The 22,114-nt window shown below is 35.5% G+C and overlaps 1 protein-coding gene across 1 annotated transcript in view; it reads right to left on the reverse strand.

Moving 5' to 3' along the window:
* GPATCH2 (G-patch domain containing 2) overlaps positions 1-22,114 on the reverse strand; it is a 120,614-nt gene that overhangs the window by 85,561 nt on the left and 12,939 nt on the right. The window contains 3 exon segments of the mRNA XM_032103009.1: positions 10,390-10,469; positions 11,542-11,724; positions 19,580-19,641. Of these exon segments, the coding sequence (XP_031958900.1) occupies positions 10,390-10,469; positions 11,542-11,724; positions 19,580-19,641 (325 nt within the window).

Below are 22,114 nucleotides of genomic sequence, written 5' to 3' on the forward strand. Positions count from 1 at the left end.
TTCTAATTTACAATGAATCAAAAGAAAAAACATTAGACCATAGCAAAAGTGGCACAAATGTATCAAAAAGCAAATGAATAAACATTTGAAAAGATTTATTATTAGAAATCGTAATAAATTTTGGAAAGATGAATCGATTTTAGTTAAAAGGTATAACTGACAATTTATTGGGCGGGAAGATGCATTATTTTCCAATTGTTATCCACCTACAGTAAAACTGATTTGTGTCCTATTGTATTTTATGGAAAAGGAGAGAGCAACTTTCAGTGATTTAGATTAAATGTATTAATCATAACCAGACACTGTGAACTATATATCTACTATTAAAGAAGATTTTTGACATTTAATTCTGTAGCAATATTTTGGCTCTCTACCACTCTTCCTAAATCCAATTCCTGCTACAGTTGGCAGATTTCTCCCTTTTAATTTTATGGGGCTTAAAGTAGCATTTAACCACCCATGCGGTAAATAATGCAGGATTAGAAATATTTAGTGTTTTGTTTCCCTTTGAAGAGTACCAATCCATCAACCCCCAAATATTTTTAAAATATTTTGCACATTCTAGTAATATTTAATATAAGATTCAGTAAAATACCCTATGTAAATGAAGTTGTTTTCCTGAAACAAAAAAAGACCCCACACTAAATCCTAAAGAAAATACACATCTGCCTCACTGATATAGGGGAATTAATTTAATAAAGATACTGTTTTTTGTACAAAGAAAACTTTGATAAAACCTTCAGAGTTTTTAAACTTGATAGTCACACAGTATCTAATACTTACTCTCAATCAGAAAAAATACAGTTAAATGTTCTCCTGAACAAGGCGTAACAATATATTTTATAATATTTATGCCCAACTTAACACTGAAATGGTAGCTTTTATTTATGCAAACCCTCCTCATCCTCTTTTTTATGCAGTCATTTCCTATCTTTTGCTTAAATGCTATATTTTGCTGCATGGAAAAGTGAGCTTAGAATAACTTTTAAGAGGCAATGTTCTTAAGAGTTCTTTTAGGTACTGCAAATAGTCTTAAATTGCCTTAGACCTACACCAGCATGTCCAGATTTTTAAAAAGCACTAACAACAGCTGCAGTATGGCAACAAAATTTCAATTGCCACATATGCCATGCTTTCTTTTCCATAGCACAATGGTGTGACAGAAAACAGGAAAAATGGTTTTCTCCAGTTTGACCATATTCTACAGGGAATAAAAATGCAGCCTACTGTGCATGTACTGTATGTATCTGTTTAGGTCTTTGTAAAATAAGCCTTTTAGAAGCCTTGTCCAAAGAAAACAGGTCAGGGTAAAGAGAAAATGGGGCACATTTTATCTAAAAAGCTCTTTAAAGTGAGCTACCCAGGTGTTTAAAGAAATATACATCTAAAGCAAGACAGCTGCAACAGAGTTTGCCCATCAGCTAACAGAAAGGAAAAATTACTTCCTAAATAAACAACTTTCAGTTCTCTGAACTGAGGGTACGTTTCTTCCTTGACCTTTAAAACCACAGTCTGCAGGAATGCTAAGTTAAAGCTGAGAAATAACAAAATAAGAAAGTTAGTCTCCTACTTGTGGATGCAGGTGTTTAAAACCACCTGCAAACGAGGGACTATCCAAAGTTAGCAGTGAGAAAAGGAAAAACTATCCACAGCAAAAATCAGATCAGGAGCAAGTAAAAGAGTCTGCTGAGTCTAATTGCAAGGGGCTGAGTGGAACAGATTTTGAGCTGTTATCAAGACTGTTGGACTGGAAGGGTTCACTTGATCAGTTACAGGCACTTCACTTCAAAAAGAAGCTTAAAAAGCACCTGCTATGTTGCAGCTGAAGGGATAGTAATTAACAGGCAAGGGCTAATACGCTCCTGAACCACTCCAGCTGCAAGTGCTGATGTTAATGAACCTTTTCTTCTTGTCCTCTTTATTCCCAGATACTGTATGTAAAACCGTAACTGGACAAATGGTTTAAGTACACACAAAACAATAATTATTCTGCTTTTGAAAACATCAAACCTAAGTTTTATGTAGGGTTTTCCCTACACAAGATCAAGATCCACTAAAACTGAGGAGCTTTGAGTTTTTCTTTTGTGACTCACCTCACAACTCACAGCTTTATTAAAGTACTGATTATCTTCGAGGAATGACCTTTCCATTCTAGGATTGCTTACCAGCATTTTATTTAAAGTTAGCATTGCTGTCTCTGATGCTGGATAAACGTGTTTTATAAAGTGTTCACTTCCAACAGATCTTCAAATTGAATGTGTCGCAGAAACATTAAACAAAGCCTACATTTCTGTAAAGAAAAGGTTCTGCATTCAGTTATGTGCCTACTTGCTATAAATACCATGTGGTAACTATCCAAAGAGGCAGTCCCTGAGAAGTTTTGAGTAATTTTTGCCTTCTCAAAACTACACTCTCAATACGCACATCTGATTTTCTTATTTCAAAAAACCGAACAGTAGCAAGCATGCCACTTTTCCAGTTGAGTCAGAAGCAAGGTAGGTGCAACAACTGTGGTTTGCTCCACTCCCTTCTGGTTGTATTTAACACATTATAGAACACTCTCTTTACATCTCAATGACTGAAGTCAGTGCAATCAAAGAGAATGGCAGAGGACGATCTCTCCTTTCCTATATAATCTCTCACATCAGAAAAGAAGCAGAGTAATTTTCTTGATCGACTCAACTTCAACACAATACATCATGTATGTTTCCTACTTTATTTTCTGTCCTGTATTTTGAAGTAATTTGATACATGCATTTCCATGAAGAATTTCTGGAGAGAATACTACAGATCCAATTTAATTCACTATTTTTACAGTACCTCTTACTCTGGGTACAAGCCATATGAACTCAAACTGAACATATAACCTTTCCCCCCACCATTTTTATGTTTGTTATAAACCAAACAAGATTAAAATATTCTAATTCCCCATCATTGCCTTATAGTAATGATTAGAAAGATGCTAATGCTATTGATCACTTCACACAAGATTTTTTGAATATGTATTACATAAACTAATTTTAGAACAGAACTAGTGAACAAAACAAATGTGTGCACCTGAATATAAACTGCTTATCTTAAAACAAATCTAGAAGGTCACTTAATAGGCTTAATCTAGATATCTAATAGAAATACTCTGCTTATCTCTAGACATCTAAAGTGGCTGTATTCATTACAGATGACCACCATATGAAAGGCAACTGAAAAAAGAGATGGGACTATTTTCAAGTTGTTCCACCTACCAGCAGCCCTGATGGAAAAACCTATTCATGTGAATAAGTTACTATGGGTTGAAATTAGCAAGAAATTTCCAAGTGTTTAGGAGCTGTAGTTGATCTTGAACTTGCTTTTTGTTAAAAAATGTTAAACAACGTGTTAGCTGAAATCATTGTCACGATTTTCATGATTTACTTGATGCTTATGATGTTATTACAGCATAAATGAGATGTTGCTCATCAGGTAAACCATAGTGTCTGTGCAAGTGTTCCTTGCCTATTACATTTGTTTTTCCTGTCTGTTCTCAGCATTAAATGATCAATTTCCCCAGCAAGCTCAATACAAGGAAATCCAACTCCTAACTTGACTCTGGATACAAGATGCTGTTCTACAATCAATTCTTCAAAATGCTGCTCCTGAGGCATTAAGAAGTTTCTAAAAGAGATACAACTGAGTGAAATTCTTGCAGAAAAGATATTAAATACAATTACATTTAAAGGCTTTTTTTCCCCCTTAGAATTGCACTAAAACATAAAACATCAAAGAACCCATAGGCACCAAGTCAAAATAAGCAAATTACAAATGTCTACAGAAGAAACATTTCACGCAGTCACACACTAGAAAGTGGGATTTTTTTTAAAGCTGCAGAAAACAAGAGGAATAATCATGTTGCTTCGTATTTTGAGGTCAGAGGTTTTTAAAATCATTATTATCTGTAAAGACTGCTGTAAAACTGTATTAAATGTGTTTTCAAGACAGACACTAACTGAAGAATGAAAGGGATATCACAATGCTGTTTGTCCTCCTTTAAAATAAGTGAAATTGTAGATGACAATCATTTGAGCGGTTGGGTTGAGGTGAATTACAAGAAATACTGCTTAGCCTAACAGTTCACAGCACTTGTCACCATGAATAAACCACAGAACACATTTAAAAAACTAAGCAGCACATTTGGCATTTCTGAGACTAACGCTGGAGGGCAACTATTTTGCTGAAGTGGGATGCTGGTTTTGACACTACTTGAGAGTCCAAGAAGAGACTAAGTCACCACATTCATTTCAGCTAGGCAGAAGTTAATCTTTGATAGTTTAAGGGTATGCTTTGTCACCACAGGTCAACTACACCGAGAAAAACCATTGTGAGCTTTGTGACACAGAGTATCTCTTTTAGTGGTTACACCTAAAAGATAACAACTGCACTTTACCAACAAAATGAAGGTATCTCCACAAGCTATTAATTGCCTGATGCATTTAAATTATTTTTTTTCTTGATAGTCTTAGATTTTGTAAGAATCAGAGCAGGACACAATTCTAGACTCTACACTTTAATTTGCAAGGTAAGTGGTACAGAAGAAAGAATAAAAAACACATGTGGCTCACCTTCACCAGTAACTTTTCTGGCTAATGAACTGCAGCTTCAAATGAGACAGAAATGCTGTGGTATTACTTGTGCCTCTTTACTGATTTGATGACACCAAGATAATCTAAGATTTTCATTAGACAATTTCAGGTGACAAAAATCACTGTCAGTCGAAGCAGTTTGTAAGGCAGACTTCATTTAACCATAGATCTCATAAGTGATAGGGAGAAATCAAAACCCTTCATAACAATGACATCAACACTGACAAACCTGATCTATTAATTGCAGCGCTCTGCCTTGAACAAACAAAATACAAACCAACAGTGCCTTATGTATGGATACCGCTGTTGGTGTTACTAGAGATGAGAACCCCTCTGAGAACTGACCTACCATGAAAAATGCAACAGGTATAATTAGGATCCTTTTGATGAGTAAGTATGCTAAACTATTATGAAAGTCGCTAAAGCAGCTTTAGTCCTCCATCAGGTGCTTCCATGGCAGATGGAAGTTATATTAAGCTGGCATCAGTGTAAGTGAAAGCTTTAGCAAAAATGCACTGGAAAATTAATTTGTGGAAAAAAGCAGCTCTTGCTATGCTGAATACACCGTGAGGATTATAAGGTGTAAGAACAGTGAGTAGTGCCTCCAAAAATGTATAGATACATGAAATTACGAACATCACAACATCCACAAAGCAACAACAACCACAAAATTTACATTTTATTTCAAAACCCACGTTGTTTATAATGGTATTTTGGTATTTCACTGAAGCTTTTTTCCCTTTTATTCATAGGCTTGGGTTGGAAGGGCTCTTAAAGATCATCTAATCCAACCCCCCTGCTATAAGACGAGGCACCTTCTGCTACATGTGAAACTATTGTTTTCTCATAAAATAAAGCTATTTCAATGTGACTAAGTTTTGAAGTCTAGAAGTGTGCCACTTGACTCATTCCTCAGGAAAACTGCAGCAGTTTTGCTAATAGTTACTGAACACTGGAAGAATCAAAGGTGGGGCTTACACTGACATCACAGCAGCATCTCCTCTCCTAACAACCACATTTTTCTGCCTGAAAAAAATCTATCCGCAGGAAGCACTAAGTGCAGGAAACCACCCATTCATTAAGGAAGTTTTATCCCTCTGCATTGTAAAACTAAGGTACTGAGTTAAAAAGAGGATTAAAAGAGCCCAACATTCACTACATTTTGCATAAGTAGATATCCATTTAAGGTAATTACAAACAAAAAAAAGGAAAAGCATATTGAGAAATGCTTTCAGTAGCTGAGAGTATTTTTGATGACAGGAAATCATAATAAAACCATTACAATACCAAAAAACCTCTACTCTCCTACTCGTTTAAAGGTAAATTCTTATGCAGTTTTAGCAGCATAAGGTTTCAAAACATCACCCTCAGACAGAGGCCTAATATTCCTCATCTTGAATGAACCAAAGTGTGAAATCCAACAAGAGTTCAGTTTTGTTATAATCTAATACCATCACATTTCCACAGAATTTGATACAGAGACTATCACTCCAAATGACAGAAAATCATTAACTGAAGAAAATAATTAATACTCCACAGATAAATTTTTTCATGCACCTCGCTGATACTGAATTGTTTTATCTGACTTTATACCACTCACCCTGATGCCATGAAGATTTTTGCCTTTTCTTTTATACCCCTGTTATACCTTTTTATAACTTCTGTATTCTTAGTGCTTTTTGCCTACATTCTTGGACTTGTTTCTCAAACTGAGAGATTAAACATTTCAGAAGCTTCGTAGCTGGGGATCAGTGTGCCCCAGACCCCAAGGTCCTCTCCAGAACACATTCTGTAAACCAAGATAGAACCACCCAGGGGAAGGTTCCTTGGGGACAGGGGCTCACTTGAGCCTCTCATTGGGGAATCTTTGACAGATATGCTAATTAGTAAAACCTATAATGTTATACCCAATGTTGGGGGGAGGGACAGAGAGACAGAGACACAGAGATAGACTCGGCAGGGTGCATCTCCATGCATATGACCTGGACCTGTGCACCTAAGGATCCTTAAAATAAATACCAAGGTAAAATCCCTTGTCCCCTTCTAACCATGTGTGACTCTTGATTTTAAGACCAGGAAAAGGCATCAACCCAATGTAAACCAATTCTCCACACCACCAAATACACTGTAACTTGAAAAACAGCGCTGTTCCAAAAGTTGCAGAGCATCCACAAAGAGGCTTCTAACCAATATCGTAAAAACAATGCCTAAATTATTCTTTAAGGAAATATTCCTTGGATCCATAGCATGGATTTTAACCAATAATATTTCACTTTATTTCTGAACTATTTTGACAAGAAAAAAGCTCCTGAAAACAGCTGGCTGTTCCTTCAGTTAGAAAGAACTTAGAAGCAGAAATGTTTGATTTGATTTTACATTTTGAAAGCCATTTAAAAAAGCACGAGTGCTCAATGTATCTTTTCTCCTCATGTCAATAGACTGTTAATCTGTAAACAAATTTTTGAGAAAAGCTCTTCTATCTTTGAACTTTTGAAAAAAAGTCACAGGATTTGACAGAAATACTCAGGCACCTTCAGATAATGGGCCCTGGAAATGCAGCTTTCACCCTTTAAGCACATTTTGAATAAATACAACTGTGTATAGTCAAGCTCAGTAGTACAGCTGTGCAAAAAAAAAAAAAAAATCAATCTACGAGTGCAAGATAATACAAGCTGTGTTTAATATAATGAAACCAAACCCCATGACACGAAGTGATGGATGGAAAAATTGGCAGAGTCAAAAGAAAGCATCTTTTTTATTGGTCATGTTTTTTGCACTTCAGCTCAGTGAAATCCCTTACCAGCTTCCAGCCCAGACAGGGAACAGAGGCAGGAAGAGACAACACACAAGAGCTCTCAAACAAAACCCTGCAATAGCTCTCCCTGTCTCAGGGAAGAAACAGTACCTAGAATCACACAAGGAATAGCTGAAACAGCAGCACACATTTTAAAAAACCTTCACTTATTTGTATGGAGGAGTTGTGAACAAAAGTCAGAATTTTCAGTTGAATACTAAGTTGGGCAAAACATTTTGAAGAAAATGAGAAAATAGTCATGTTATGTTTTCACTAACTATAATTAACTCTTATTTTCTTTAAAAAGGGTTTTATGCTCTCCCCAGGAATCCATCTGAGAAAAAAATGACAACCTTAATCATTCTAGGTAAAGAGGTAATTTACTATTCTACATCACAGAAAAGAACCTTTAAAGTTCCAACACATCTAAAATGTTAGATTTCAGATTTTATTCTATGAAATACCAAAGCTTCACATGCAATTTGCTAGAAAAAACACAGATATAGTACTAGAAAAGTGACATCTATATAAACTACAGGTCACTACATAAGTGCCAAGTATATAAACACACATAAAGACTGGAAGAAAAAAGCATTCCTTCTAAGAAATCAGTGTTTCATTCATAGAACACTATTTCTACACGGTAGGATTTTTGCCCATGCCTAACATAAAGCACTGTGAGGCTTGGGACTACTTGATCAGGTCATATATGACTTCAGAATTCAACCAATTCAACTCAACCACTGTTGATTGTATGCAAAAGGCCAACTGTATGCTCACATTCCCTAGATACAAATTACACATCCTTAGACTGAACACAAGATACAACGTGTGTCTTTTAGGTAGTGTATCCCCTTTTGTTTTCTTTTTAACTTTGTCTCCCTTTCAGGACTGTGTAAAAGCAGTGATACAGACATCAGACTCCTCGCTGTTAAAAAAAAATTAATTCACACCACAATTCTGTTCAATAAGTTGAGTCTGCAGTGTTCTTTCCTCAGGATATTAATCTTTCTAAAAGCATTCTTGCTCTTCTTCACTGTTACCATCTAATAGCAGTAATTACTTCTTGTTCTGTGTTATCAGATGTCACAGGTATTAAATGACTTTTTTTTGTCATTGGATTGAAGTATCTGAAGAAGATTTTCTTTAGGAAGCAATCACTGGCAAAAGGAAGCACATGAGCTCTGGTTTATATAGCCATGTTTGCAAAGACTGATGCAGCAGATGTGCCCACAAACATAAAGTCATTAAGGAGGTCAGAAAACTGCATCTGCAGAGCTAATAGCACATCCCTCCTGCCTAGACATAGTGACTCAGAAGCTAGATTCACATGCCAACCTACTTCCACAACATCATGCAAATGATATATTTAATAACTGGAGGTAACTGAATTATCAGTCTTTAGTAGACTGGCCTGGATTTTTGTTATAAAGGGAACTACCATACCATCATTATATATGGGATATCATGAGTGGAAGACAAAATGGGCTCCTAAGGACAATCCAGAAAGCGTAGCAGAAAATAAACATTAGGATTTTTTATTATATATATGCATTCACAGTATATCTTCATCAATTGAAATTTAATCACCTTTTTACAATTTAGAGGAAAAGGCAGGTTTTAGGGTAGTTAAGCCATGTATCATCAGTACCATGAAGCTAACCTATCAGTTATAATAGCTCCTATAAAATACCAGGGTGAAATTGCAATAAGCCTAGAAAATGGGCTACAAATCCCAGATATGCTCAAGCAAGCACTGAACCAAAAATAAAAATAGGTAGATAGGAAACCAAGAACTAGACAGCATTCATCTAATTCACGACCACTAACAGCAGAGATCACAGGCCAAGGTTTTAAAGCATCTTATTCAGCTCCAAATGGCAATTATTGGACAGGAGCTTCAATTACAAAACCCATGCCTCTTCAAAATGAGTTAAATTTCTAGCAGTTCCTTTCTATTCTCTCCACATATAATAACCCTTACATTTCTCAGAAGCAACTTATGTTGTTTAGGCAACTTAAATTTGAAAACATTTAATATTCTCATTAACAGTTAATAATAAAGAATATCCATGTTGCAGTATTTATTGTCCTGGCCTATGTTTATTACACCTGATATCTCCCACATTCTCTTCCTCTTCCAAACATTTTTCTTGTAAGAAAGGAATAGAATGGGCTATAATTAATACATTTTAGCATTTAAATTTAAAAAGTAAAATTTCTCTTCTCATCATGCCCTTCTCCAAAGAAAAATTCCAAAAAAATTTATTAGAAACTTATTTTAGACAGAAGTTGTGGGAAAATCCAAGTATTAGATTGCATAGAAATGCAAAGACAGGTGAAAATTTTTCCTCAATTATCAACATTGCTCCTAGGGCTGTAGGTACTAAAAAACCCCAAACATCCCATTTGTAGTTCCAGCCTTAGAACAGGCTGAGTCCAAAGAAATGCATCATGTCTATGGCAGGTGCATGGAGAACCTGCTTTAACTTTTTTTGTATATACCCTTTTCGCCTGACCACACAGATGTAAACCAAACAAAAGAGAACAGGATATATTTTTCAAAGCAAATTTCTGGGATGAAAAATGACCTGAATTGTACCACAATGCATCCTGGAATTTTTTTATTATCAGAAAAAAAATTGGTTGATGTCCATCATAAAAGTAAAACATGTTTTCATATATACATAAAACAGGTACTGAAAATGGTAACTTATATGCACACACCTGCACTGGAAACCTTTTCCTTCGCTTAGTTCAAAACAAGTACTGAGAAACAGTATGACTCTTTTGCAGAGGAATGTGTCAAAGTATTTAAAAAGAGCAAACACACACTCAGGCAGTGCCACACTCAGTGGCACCGAGTCTTACAGTTCCATTACCCATCTACAACATCAGGGAACAAGTATGAGAGGAATATGTTTTTTTAAAAACCTCTTAGAACAGTGCACATGAGCTTACAAAAATGACAACACCTACCAGTGCATTCTGGTTTCCTGAAGCCTTTTTTATGCTTCTTGCTGGCATTCCATGAAGATGACTACATCTACTCTGGAAACCTACAAAAAAGCAAAAATTGATTCAAGAATATTTTGTCTACCACAGAACCAACAAAATTCACCATTACATATCAATCTATCAATATGAACTCTGTAGAACAAAACCATCTTATTGGCAAACATTGTACTGGTGGAAACACAGAGCACAGAATGAGAAAAGCGAGAGAAAGAGTAAGTTGTCATGAAAATCAACATTTCTGCAGCTATTCTTACTGCCATCCTGGATCTATGCAGAGCTGGCTGCATAAGCAGAACACACTGAACTGGAACAGGAAAATGATTTTTGCATCCCTTCATCACTAGGAAACGTTAAATCTGGCCCATCTGCAGAGACCAAGTCCTCCAAAGCAATTCCAAGCATCTGGAGAAAAAGCCTCACAAAAGGATTCAATACATTCAGTTTAACTGCTCACAGAGAAGATCTGTAGTTGAATGTGAAAGGAGATCCTTGTGGCAGAGGAAGGTACAACAAAACTCCTGGCAGCAAGCGGAGGTCTGACAACTTCAATCTTTGGACAAGAGTGGGTTTCTAGCTGTGAATCCAATCCCAACACTGGTAGAACTTACTATTGGTTACACTGGATGCACAGTGGTTGAAAGTATTTTAGAAATAAAGAGAAAGAGTATTTTCTAAGTTACAATCTCAATCTGTGCTCTAAACAAACCCTTTCGTCTTCTATACAAACAACATGGCCTGACCATAAAGCAAAGCAGATGGTCACACTAGTCTTTCCAGACTTTGAATTAATGAACTTCTATAGAATTCCACAAATTACAGCAGAAGCCAGGAACAAAATGGAATATCAAATTTCATTTTAATTAATGTTGAAAAATTCTCAATGCAAACATCGAGACAACAAATAAAAGAGGAGGCTACCAAAATGAACTGTTTTCCACCTTTTGACTTTTCTAATAGTTGATTTTGAGTTATTTCTCTCTAATGATATATTAAAAATTAAACAATTCAAACTCCAAGATCTTGTCCATATTCTATATATTTAATATAATCCATAGATATCTTTCCACTGCACCAAGTGATTCTACAGCTTGCATTTGCTTGATTGCTACTTACCTCTCCTCCCTGAGCGGGACATAAGAGGGAAAGTACCAGTTAAGATACTTTCAAAGACTGGGTCAGGCAATTCTCTCTCCAGTTCTGTGGAGTCTTCTTGTTCCCACCATGGAATGACCCCCGTAATTCCACATGCTCCACCTGATTCATTTTCATGAAACCAATCACTCTGCTCATCATCACCTGTGTGAGGGCAGTGTCCACAAATCCCCCAAAAAAGAGGGAGGAGCAGAGAAGATAAAAATCAGATGTTACTATCAATAAATACTCTGACAGGATTATTATATCTTTTGTTTTATTGCTGTATAACAATTACTGCTATATAGCATTTTATTTGGAAAATGTTTCTCAATAGCATGACAAGCATTGCCATCAATGAAACACCATAAAATGTAATGTTTTAAAACCAATTTACAATAGTGAAAACAATAATAAACTAGTTAATCCTTTTGGCAATAACTGTGGGGAAATCCATTTAAGTTACTGCACTTTACATATTAAAAAAAAAAACAAGCTTTAATCTCCTGCAGGGAATTAAAAGGTATAAAACTGAAACTGGTTCTTTGCAGCTGATAATGGTATATAATTAGCTTAATTTCATGATTTGTATGGCTAGTAAAAGGGGAAAAACAATCATGAACAGATGTGACTAAATGAAGTTAAACTGATTAAGTTCATTTAGAAATAAGTTTTGAAAAAGTTGATTTTAAATGAAAACTGACAGTATCACATGATTGAGAATTATACTGCATTATAACACAAAGTTGGTCATTTTTACTGACAATATTTATCTATGTAGAATTTAAATACTTGGATTTAAATTAAGAAATAAGACAAGATTGAAAATCTGATCTTAAAATTAGCTCATAAACACACTGGCAACTAAAAATTAATTTTTATGTTTCTTTTAAAACGTTCTTTCATACACACCATCTAGTTTCAGAAGAACAGCAAGTATCTTTGAAAGACATGGGAAATTTCCTTTCCTCCACCCAAAAATTAGATTAGGTATGTGCTATACATTTTATTCTACTTCAAACCATCCAAACCACGCCTCATTATTTCTGCACATAAATTATTTGTTTGACATTTCAATTTTTATTTGGAAATAAACTAAGCAAGATATGAATGCAAGATTTGTGAGACACAGATTTCCAGAATAAAAAAGCATTTGTGGAAAATTTCATTGTCACTCATAGTGGGGAAACACAAACGATGAAAACCAAAGCAAAAATTTCGTGAAAAATAAAATCCAACACACTTTCTCCAAATAAATTGTTGCAATGTAAAGAATATTTGAGATCAAGCACAAGTGAAAATGTCTGTAAACATTCAATCAGGACAAGTATTTCAAGACAATATAGAATAATTAAAGCCCTTCACTGGTCACTTGCAGGTGAAATGGGATCCTTACACCTTTAATGACCACTACTAAAAGCAAAATTAGCAGAGGCTACAGAACAGGAACTTTTAGATGGAGGAAGGCGAAAACAAAGGTGAAAAGAGATACATAGGTCAATATAAGATTTAAATTTCTTTGCATTCCTGAAGCATTTCAGCCTGCTCTCCCTATTCACTCTAATCCTCATTTATAGCTATGACATTTCACAAAGGTATTCCCCATTAATTCTGTCCTCATTTTGTTACAGCCAGGTATGGGCTCTTTGGAGGAACTCTAAGAATACTTAATAGGGACACTGGTGGTGGCGGTGGAAGGAGAATCACACCTTTTAATTAGATTGGTCCATGGTTCAGAATTAAGGTTGAAATCCTTTGTTTTGATTTTCCAAACTTTTATGTTTGGAAACACTTTCTGAACTTTTATCGTTGTTAAACTTTGTCTTTATATTTTGTCATGAGAGCTCCAGACACCTTCACTAACAAGAAATACTATCAGGAGCTCAAAAGTAGTCTTCTTACACATAAATCATCCATGGAGGTAACCACAGAATTGTGAAATGGGGTTCCATGATGAGTTCAGGGACAGAAGCTGTAAGAGGCAGGCAGTGCAGTCTTGGAAGAAAGCTACAATTTAAAACTGGGGTGGTGAAATGTGCAGTAAGGCAAAGAGCAGCTACGGAAGGAAATTGGTATCTTTGCTATGTACCCAATAGCAGTTCTTTGGGAGAAAAAATATAAAATTACTTTTCCTTTTTGTGTAACAGGAATATTAGTATGTTAAGCAATTTTCTGTTAAGATACCTTAATTTTTATGCTATTATACACTTTCCTAAGCACTTATGTTGCTTACAGCCAAAGGCAGACCTCAGATCTGAACCTCTTAGTCTTTTTCCACAAGACAGCAGAATCCAGCTATACTTGGTTTTTAGGTTGTCTGTGAAATTAATCAACTCCGAATCCTCTGAATATTTTAAATCCTATTACAACCTTGAGGCAAGTATAAGCCTTTTACTACTATTCTTATCCAGGTGAGAGTGCTCACAGGCATCTTGCTTACCAGTTTCTCCACCCTGAAGGGATGCCATTTTCAGAGTCAGGGAAGACCACTGCATTTAACTAATTCCCTACCTCATACATATAGGCATTAAACACAGAGGCCTCCCCACTCAAGAGTTTGGTAACCAAGCACTTGGATTTTATCCTACTTAATTTGCAGCTCTCAAAAGGCAGCACAGTATTCATAGCAAATATGATCTTAAGAATACTAAAAGCTCAAAGCAACATTTTTGACTTCCAAAGATTCACTACACTGTCCTTTCCTCTAGGATGCTGATTCAGCACAGGACTACAGCAAATTATGACATTTTTCCAAGGTACAGGAAAGGTAGAAAAACCTCAAGATCTCCAAAAATAGAGCCATTGCATCCTCCTAAACACATTTTTGAAATGCAGCAAACTTGTTTGTGTAAGGCTAATGTTTCAAGGAATTACTTGAAAGTAATTTACATTGAATTATAACTGCACTGATCAGTACAACAGAGCCAATTTAAGGCTCAGGAATATCAACTTCAAACCTAAAATTTTCAGGCCAGTTTCTGGCTTAATTTATGTAGTAATTTTTAGGCTATCCCCTCCCTCCAATTGCTGTTTGTCTAAATTTCACTCTATATTATTATGTCTACATATTTATGTAACTACTGCTCCATGGTAAATTCCTTGACTTCTTCTTTAAGTAGTTTAGAAAATGATTTATGTGAGCTTCTGGTGGTTTCTCTGTGGACACAGACACCTTCTGCATCACCACCAGTTTCATGTTCAGAAAAGCTTCACCTGAATCTTACTTAAGCTAAAGCAGTGCAGTTGTACAACAAACTTTCCACTGCACACAAAGAGATAGAAAACCTCTTCCTGTTTTATTACAAAATGGCCAGACTAGGCTCAACAGCAGCCACTACATGTGCTTGCCTATAGCAACCACAACATACTTTGAGAGGTTACTGTGAAAAGTTTGGTGTCAATGTCCTACAAACACCACATGATCCTGTGCTGCTCCGTTATCCTGGTGGATAATGCACTGCACATGGAGAGCAAGAGTACAGGGCCTGTGAATACCCTGGAATTTTAGGCTCATTTCCAGGACCAGTGTACCTCTTTCTAGGTAAAAAAAACCCCACACTGCTAACAGCTGTAATAATCATTTGAAGATATTGGGATATTCACTGTAACACATGCAGGGAGTTTCAGGAAAGCAGAAGCTGAAGTTGCCCATTCACAGAGGAATACAGCATCTTGCTCTTTGTGCTCTACGGAGCTGCCTTTAAAAAAAAATATACATATAAAAGATATACAATATAAATATTTAGGATTTCAACTACTCAGGTCATATGCAACAACTTCATGTTATTTCTTTTCCACTAGCAAAGACTATAAACCTATTTGCCACAACGGTTCAGACCTGGTGTGATTTCACTTTGCATTGCACACTCCATTTCTCTTCTGTATGGACAAACACACCCTGTCACCTGCAGCTACTGACATGCTGTACAAGGTCCAAATTAGTTCCTCACCAGAATTCTTACACTGAATCAGTACTGGGTCATTTTCATAAAGGACACAGTAACGAATAAATGTTTAATCGTAAAATAATGAACAACTATCTTTAAACGTGTAGCCACATCCACAGTGGAACTCTGACATTCCCTGACCTTCTCCAATTTTAACTGTTTAACACTTTATTAACATAATATTCCTTCCTACTTGTGTAGATCTTAAAGGACATTTCAAGTGCTGCATGCCATGATTTAAGAGGTCTTAAGTCAACTCTGAATTTCCCCAAGTGTACGAGTAAGTGTAGATGAACCAGGAATGCAGAGTACGTTTTTTATTTGCTATACCGAAGCTATAAAGCTCATTAAAGAACATACTTGCAATTTAACTATTTCTTCCCCCCAAACAGGATATCACCCACTAGTGGCTGAATAACAATAGTTTTGTTAATATCATGTTGAAAGCTTAACTTGTGAAGTGCCTTTGTAAAGGAGACCTGTGAAGTGCCTTGAAACTGCAGGAGATCCTATTAGTTAGGCCTATCACAGAGTTGCATTTTACACTGCAATGCAAAACTAGACATTCTGGTTCAAAATTCTTCTTGTAAAATTTTTCTACACCAGGCATAATACTGTTTATCATTAAAGTTTTTAATAATTGAAAAGCAGCCATGAAAATACTACTGGGAACAAAAAGAAAAAAGAGGAAGAAAAAGGGAAGTAATAAGGATTTCTCGTAGATAAGCTTCAGCTGCTGGTCAGGTCTTTCAATTACTTTGTTGACAGACTCTCCTACCTCCACACTCAAGTACTTGATAGAATCACAGTATTTTGGTTTTCTTCCTAACTATTAAATCTTACCCCTAAAATGCCCAATTTGAAAACCTCTGAAGAAAATACAACCCATAAAAAGTCACTTGAGGTTTGTTAATAATTCAGCAGCTACCTTCTACCCTGAGAATACCTTCACTAAACATTTTCCACGATCTTTAAGCCTTTGCCGACTAATTCTTTGGAATATGCCATGTTTCACAGAATAAAAACATTTGCCCCATTGGGCCTGCCAACACTGAACCCAAATTACTTCTGCCAGAAGGAATTACCACAGCTGGGACACATCACAGCAAGAGACCTGCTGGTGCCCTCTCACATGACCTAACGTAAGCATTTGGATAACTTGGAAAGGAGGGCAAATGAGGCAGAGCTCAGATGAGGACTTCATGGGAACCAAAGAAATCAAACAAAAAGAAAAAGCTGTAAGACTGGAACAGAGAAAGGAAAAGAGTACAGAAGTTTTAAAAAATGTTAGATGGCACAGCATATATTAGAAGTTGAACAGAGGATTTTCAAGTATCAACAATTTTCTCTTATCATAGCAATTGATAAGAATTAAAATGTATCTAGCCCTACTCTAATTAAAGCTACACCTGGCTTTCTGGAATCAAATTATAAAACTTGAACCTCTTCTGAGAGTCTGTCCACAGGAGAGTATGTACTGTAACTGAATTTATTTCCATATCCTTTCTGAAAAAAACTTGGAAAATATTAAAGGTCACAAGGTCAGGCACTCCAAAGTTCATAACTAAATACTCAACTATTTAATTGACTGGCCAAATGCTCCAAGAAACTGCTGCTTTAGTCACTTCCCTGTCTAGAATGTCAGTCCCATAGGATGACTATGCTTTGGGAACTAATTAAAGTATTATAAAGACTATTTGTCTGCAATAAATGAGATGTGGTTCTTAATCTCAGAAACACATACAGAACAAATGTTGAGCAGAAGAACAGAAACCTCTTGTCCTCTGCTACCCAAACTTCTAAGTGATGGCAGGCACATCATTTAAACTGAGTATTTCACCAGGCAGCATTACTCAATCTCTGGTTCACCACTTGACTTAGCAGAAACCTGAAGTCAGAAGTGCAGAAAATTTGAACTACAAATGAGGTCAAGACACTGTTCTGAACATATATATAGATATAGATACATATATATATCCTGGAGAAGGAACACTGGTAGGACAGGAATTAGAGCCTAGCTTTATAACTAAAAAACAAAACCAACCATTTCTTCCCTTTATACATTTTCATCCTGTTCTCTTCCAGCTTTATCTCACCCAGTTCCTTTGCTTTTATCAGATTGACTTTCTCCTTCCGTCATTCTTGTCAATTTTGTATGTGTTTCAGTTCAGCTACAAATTAACTCACAGAGATAAAATAACCTCACTTTACTTAAGGAGAGTACAAATTACTAGTATTTACTATCGGGGGGAATAAACATTATTAGAAAATCAAGAATTTTGGTTTGGAAGTAGGATCTCTGATAGTACTTTCATGGAAAAGTCTCACAAAACCAAAGCTATAATGCAGATTTAAAAGTGTCTGAGCTCCAGATCGAAGCTAATGGCTTCTGATCATACCCACAAAACTATTAGTTCAAAGGAGAGATTGAAAAAATAATGTTTTGTCATGCCAATATCCTTTTCAGGTTTAATTATTGTCGTTCTTTTTATTTATGTTTCAGAATACTATTTCAGGTCTAATGCTTTCTGCTTGAAAATTGCAAACTGAAACAAGATTCAAAAATCAAACAGACGAAAATAAGAACTACAACGTTACAGTAAAGAACCAAGACTAAAAAAGGTAACACCACACCGGTGAAAAAATGCAGTTGGTCACTGATCTGTCCTGTTTTCTCTTCACACAAAATATATAAGAAAACCAGAAAGCAACTGAGATGTTTTCAGTCATATTATTCAAAGATTTAAATGATACAGTTCAGGATTTAAGGACAGAAATATTGATAGAAATATTACCAGAAGAGTACTGGGAAAACATATGCAATTAGGAAGTGTGATAGGTCATCTTACATATAAATATAGAGGACAAATGCATTAAAAATTCCATGTCAAAAGAGAAATTCCAATAGGGAAGTAAAACCCAATCTTTTTGTCCCAACTTAAAGACTTCATGCATTGATGCACTGAACTAAAAAGATCAATCTAAACTGTCAAAGAGAACCTAAACTCTTAAAAAAACATGAGTTAGGACAACTGTAAACAAGGTACTCAGACTGGGGAGGTACAGTTTGTGTAGCACAAGTTACCATTGAACAAGTAAGGTAACACTTCTGTTTTAAGTAGGAAAAATGCTCTCCCTACTGAAGACAACCTCCCCCTAGAAAACACAGAATTAGATATTAAAGAAAAGAAAAAAACTCAAACACTCCTTTAACCTAGATTTGTGGAATGGGTCAGGATTTGTTTTATTGCACTCACTCAAGCTGCCATTGCCACACCGTCTAAGAAAATATTTTAAGTACCATTAACTTGAAATTTCCAACGGAAAAGCAAGTCTTAAATACTTGAGAGACTATTTTTGTCTCATTTTTGTATCCTGTCAAAGACAGTGAGTTCCTACTCCATCATAGCATAATATAGGTAAATGTGTTGCAATAAAGACTAAAGCTGATAAAAACACCAATCTTTTACTTCCATCCTCAATAGTTTTATCACATAAAACCATGTGAGAATACTATGCATACTAAAGGAAAAGTTTCGATCTTCACTGAATTTCAGATTAGAGAAATTTTTTCAGAGGGGACATGTTAAACAGCTCTAATCCCAGTCTTAGACTGCAGAAAAAATAGTTTGTTTGAAATTACTTTTCAAACAAACTACTGAATGAAAAAGAACTATAAAATCCTGCCCTATTAATTTGGAGGAAAAGAAGGAAAAAAGCCACCTCAAGAATAGCATAAGAACCAGTACTACAATCAGATTCCTGTCAGAAAATTGGAGGAACTGAGGAATTAAAACTTAATATAGATGATTTTTAGGGGATGCTCAAGTTTTAAGTAACTTTATCATATTACAGAGGCTGCTTCTCAATACAGCTTTTGACTAAGTCATGCATTCAAGACACCCTCTGATAACATTAAAAAAAAAAAAATAGGAGGCAAGCTATACTTCCACTCATTAAAACAGTAATAGCAACTGAAATGCAGTAATTAACCTATGAAATAACTTGTAACGCTTACAGAATTTCAACTGATGTGGTTTGAGGGGTAGAGAAGGGAAAGATTGTTTCAATACCTTGTCTTCCCTCATCATTGGTAAACAAACCAGCATCACTGCTGCTCAGACTGCTGGATTCACTGTAATAAGAGAAAGAAAGAAACAGATCAAAAGAACAATTGATCTTTCAGTCGTAAAATTTTAAGGAGACAAGGCTGTGCTCAGATTGAACTTAAGCCCAACAGAGATCGGAGAGAAAATAGGATGATTTTTTTTAATCAAACTGCAAATATCCCAGTTCCATTAACTACAAAACGTATTATTTTTGGCACATAAAACCATGGGAATCTAATGGTACCCTGACAGTAAGCCAGATGTGACTGCAACGAGGTGCTGACACAATTGATGCATTTTATTATCAGCTTCCATCAAATGCTCACTGCTCCGTTCTTATGCTGTGCAATTCAGCTTGATCCTGGAACACCACTGCTCAATAAAATAGGAAAAGTCTCAATCAAAAGCAGCCTAAGCCTTCCTTCAGCACATGAAATATAAGAGTCTGAAAATCGAACTACCTTTCTGAACATCATTTGCAAATATTCAGGAAAAGACACTGCTTAAGGTTTCATGACACACTACTCGGGGAGAACAAAAAAAAGTTTATAACAAAGGTAGCCAATTAAATCAAAATAAAGGTCACCCTGAAGAAAAAAAGTATGATTCCTGATCATAATATCAACAACAACAACCAAAAAGCAAGGTACAGTTTACTTTTCTATGACTTGCAGTGGCCTTAAAGGCCTTTGTGGCCTTAAAATCAGAACGTGCATATACAACATGCACCCACATCTCTAAATTCAAAGACATGAATAGGTATTTAGCTCTTTGCTGTATGCACATTGTTACATACAATAATCCACATGTCCCTAAATAATATATCAGACTGGTCTTTTAATAACACAGATCACAGTTTGTTGACTTTCACATGAAAGGACTTTTTTGTAAACCCTTTATTTCACTTTTTATCAACAGAGTTGCTGTGTTAAGGACATAATATTCTCACAAAAAATTTTATCACATTTTACTTACTCTGAGATGTAGAACAATTTGAAAAAAACCCTCAAACACTTCAGTCCAGCACACAAATTCAAGTACATTTTATAAACACTACAGCTACTCTTGATGTGCCATACGAGCCACTCACAAGAACTTTAGGTCTGATAACCTTTGTACACTTATTCATATTACAATTTGCATGCTCCCCTATACTTCAAATCAACTGGATTAAATTATTTTTATTTTTTAATAATAAATTATTTTTATTTTCTACCAAACAACTAGTATACTTAAGAAAATTATTTCCTTTTAAATTCTAATTTCTCACAAAAGTAAGTCCTGGGTTTTTAAATATATGAATATATGAATTATTGATATGAATATATGAATTATATAAAATTTGCCTAATTCCTATTTAATTATAAGCACATATATGTTTTTAGTATCTTCCTTTGGGAGGCATCCCAACAGGATTTGAAACACAATATAGTAAGCAGGGGACACAAAGCAGCGATAAGGTTTTTTAAAACATATAGATATATGTATATATAGACACAGCTCTGTGTTTGAAGATGAAGTTGTCGCTGTATCTTAGGCTTATCCAAATTCTTGATCCATAAGCAACACTTACACTATCTCTTATACATAATATAAGCAGAACAGACTTAGGCACTTGCACAGTTGCCCTAAGCAGCAGAAACGTGACGTGCATGAAATGAGAATGGAACAATCCTTCATGAGGGAGACCAAGACTTGAACTTTCTAATGTTGCAAGTCCCAGTAATTCCCTTTTAGCAAGCATCCCATCCTCACTTTAATTATAACATAGATGGCTTTACTGCCCTTAGAGTTCATTGTGCACAATTTTACATCATCAATTTCAAAGGAAAAAGCATCCCTTCTTCATAGATTCTCCTTGTCCATTTATTGTTTAATTGCATGTTTTAAAATAAAGTCAGGAAATCTTTTCAACCCTGATATTGCAGCCACTTTCCCTACCAAAATTTCCAATTTTGAGAATAGTCTCCTTCCCAGCTTAAATAAGATATTTCAATTGTGAAATAATTCTCACTGAAGGACTAGTCAGTACATGAAACCATAACCACTGGATGTTTTTAAAAAAATTTAAAAAAAAATAAATTAAAATTTCAAGCTAACAGTGGTGTATCCATAGCAGCCACAGCATTCACTCTCCTCAGGCCACAGTCACATAGGGCAGGGATTGCAGTCAAGATAATTGCGACATGGCAGTCACTTCACTGAATAATTTCAAACCCTCTGAAATGAATACATTAATATCTAAGTACATGAAAGCTGTTATGATGGAATTTATTTCCAGTTTTAATATAATTTTGCAGTGTATACTGCTAATTCCTTTGCTGTGTAATGAGAATTCCACTCCCAGCAAGACTTCCATGACAAAGAAAAAAGCCAGAGACTCCGTTTAGTTCTATAAAATAGTGTGTGCAAGCAAAAATTTGGAGGGAACAGCTAAGCTATCCAAAAAGCTTTCACAGCTTTATTTTTACACTCATGGAAAGAAAAAATACTTGTCAT

Source organism: Corvus moneduloides, chromosome 3, assembly GCF_009650955.1.
Source record: "Corvus moneduloides isolate bCorMon1 chromosome 3, bCorMon1.pri, whole genome shotgun sequence".
Classification (NCBI taxonomy): domain Eukaryota; kingdom Metazoa; phylum Chordata; class Aves; order Passeriformes; family Corvidae; genus Corvus; species Corvus moneduloides.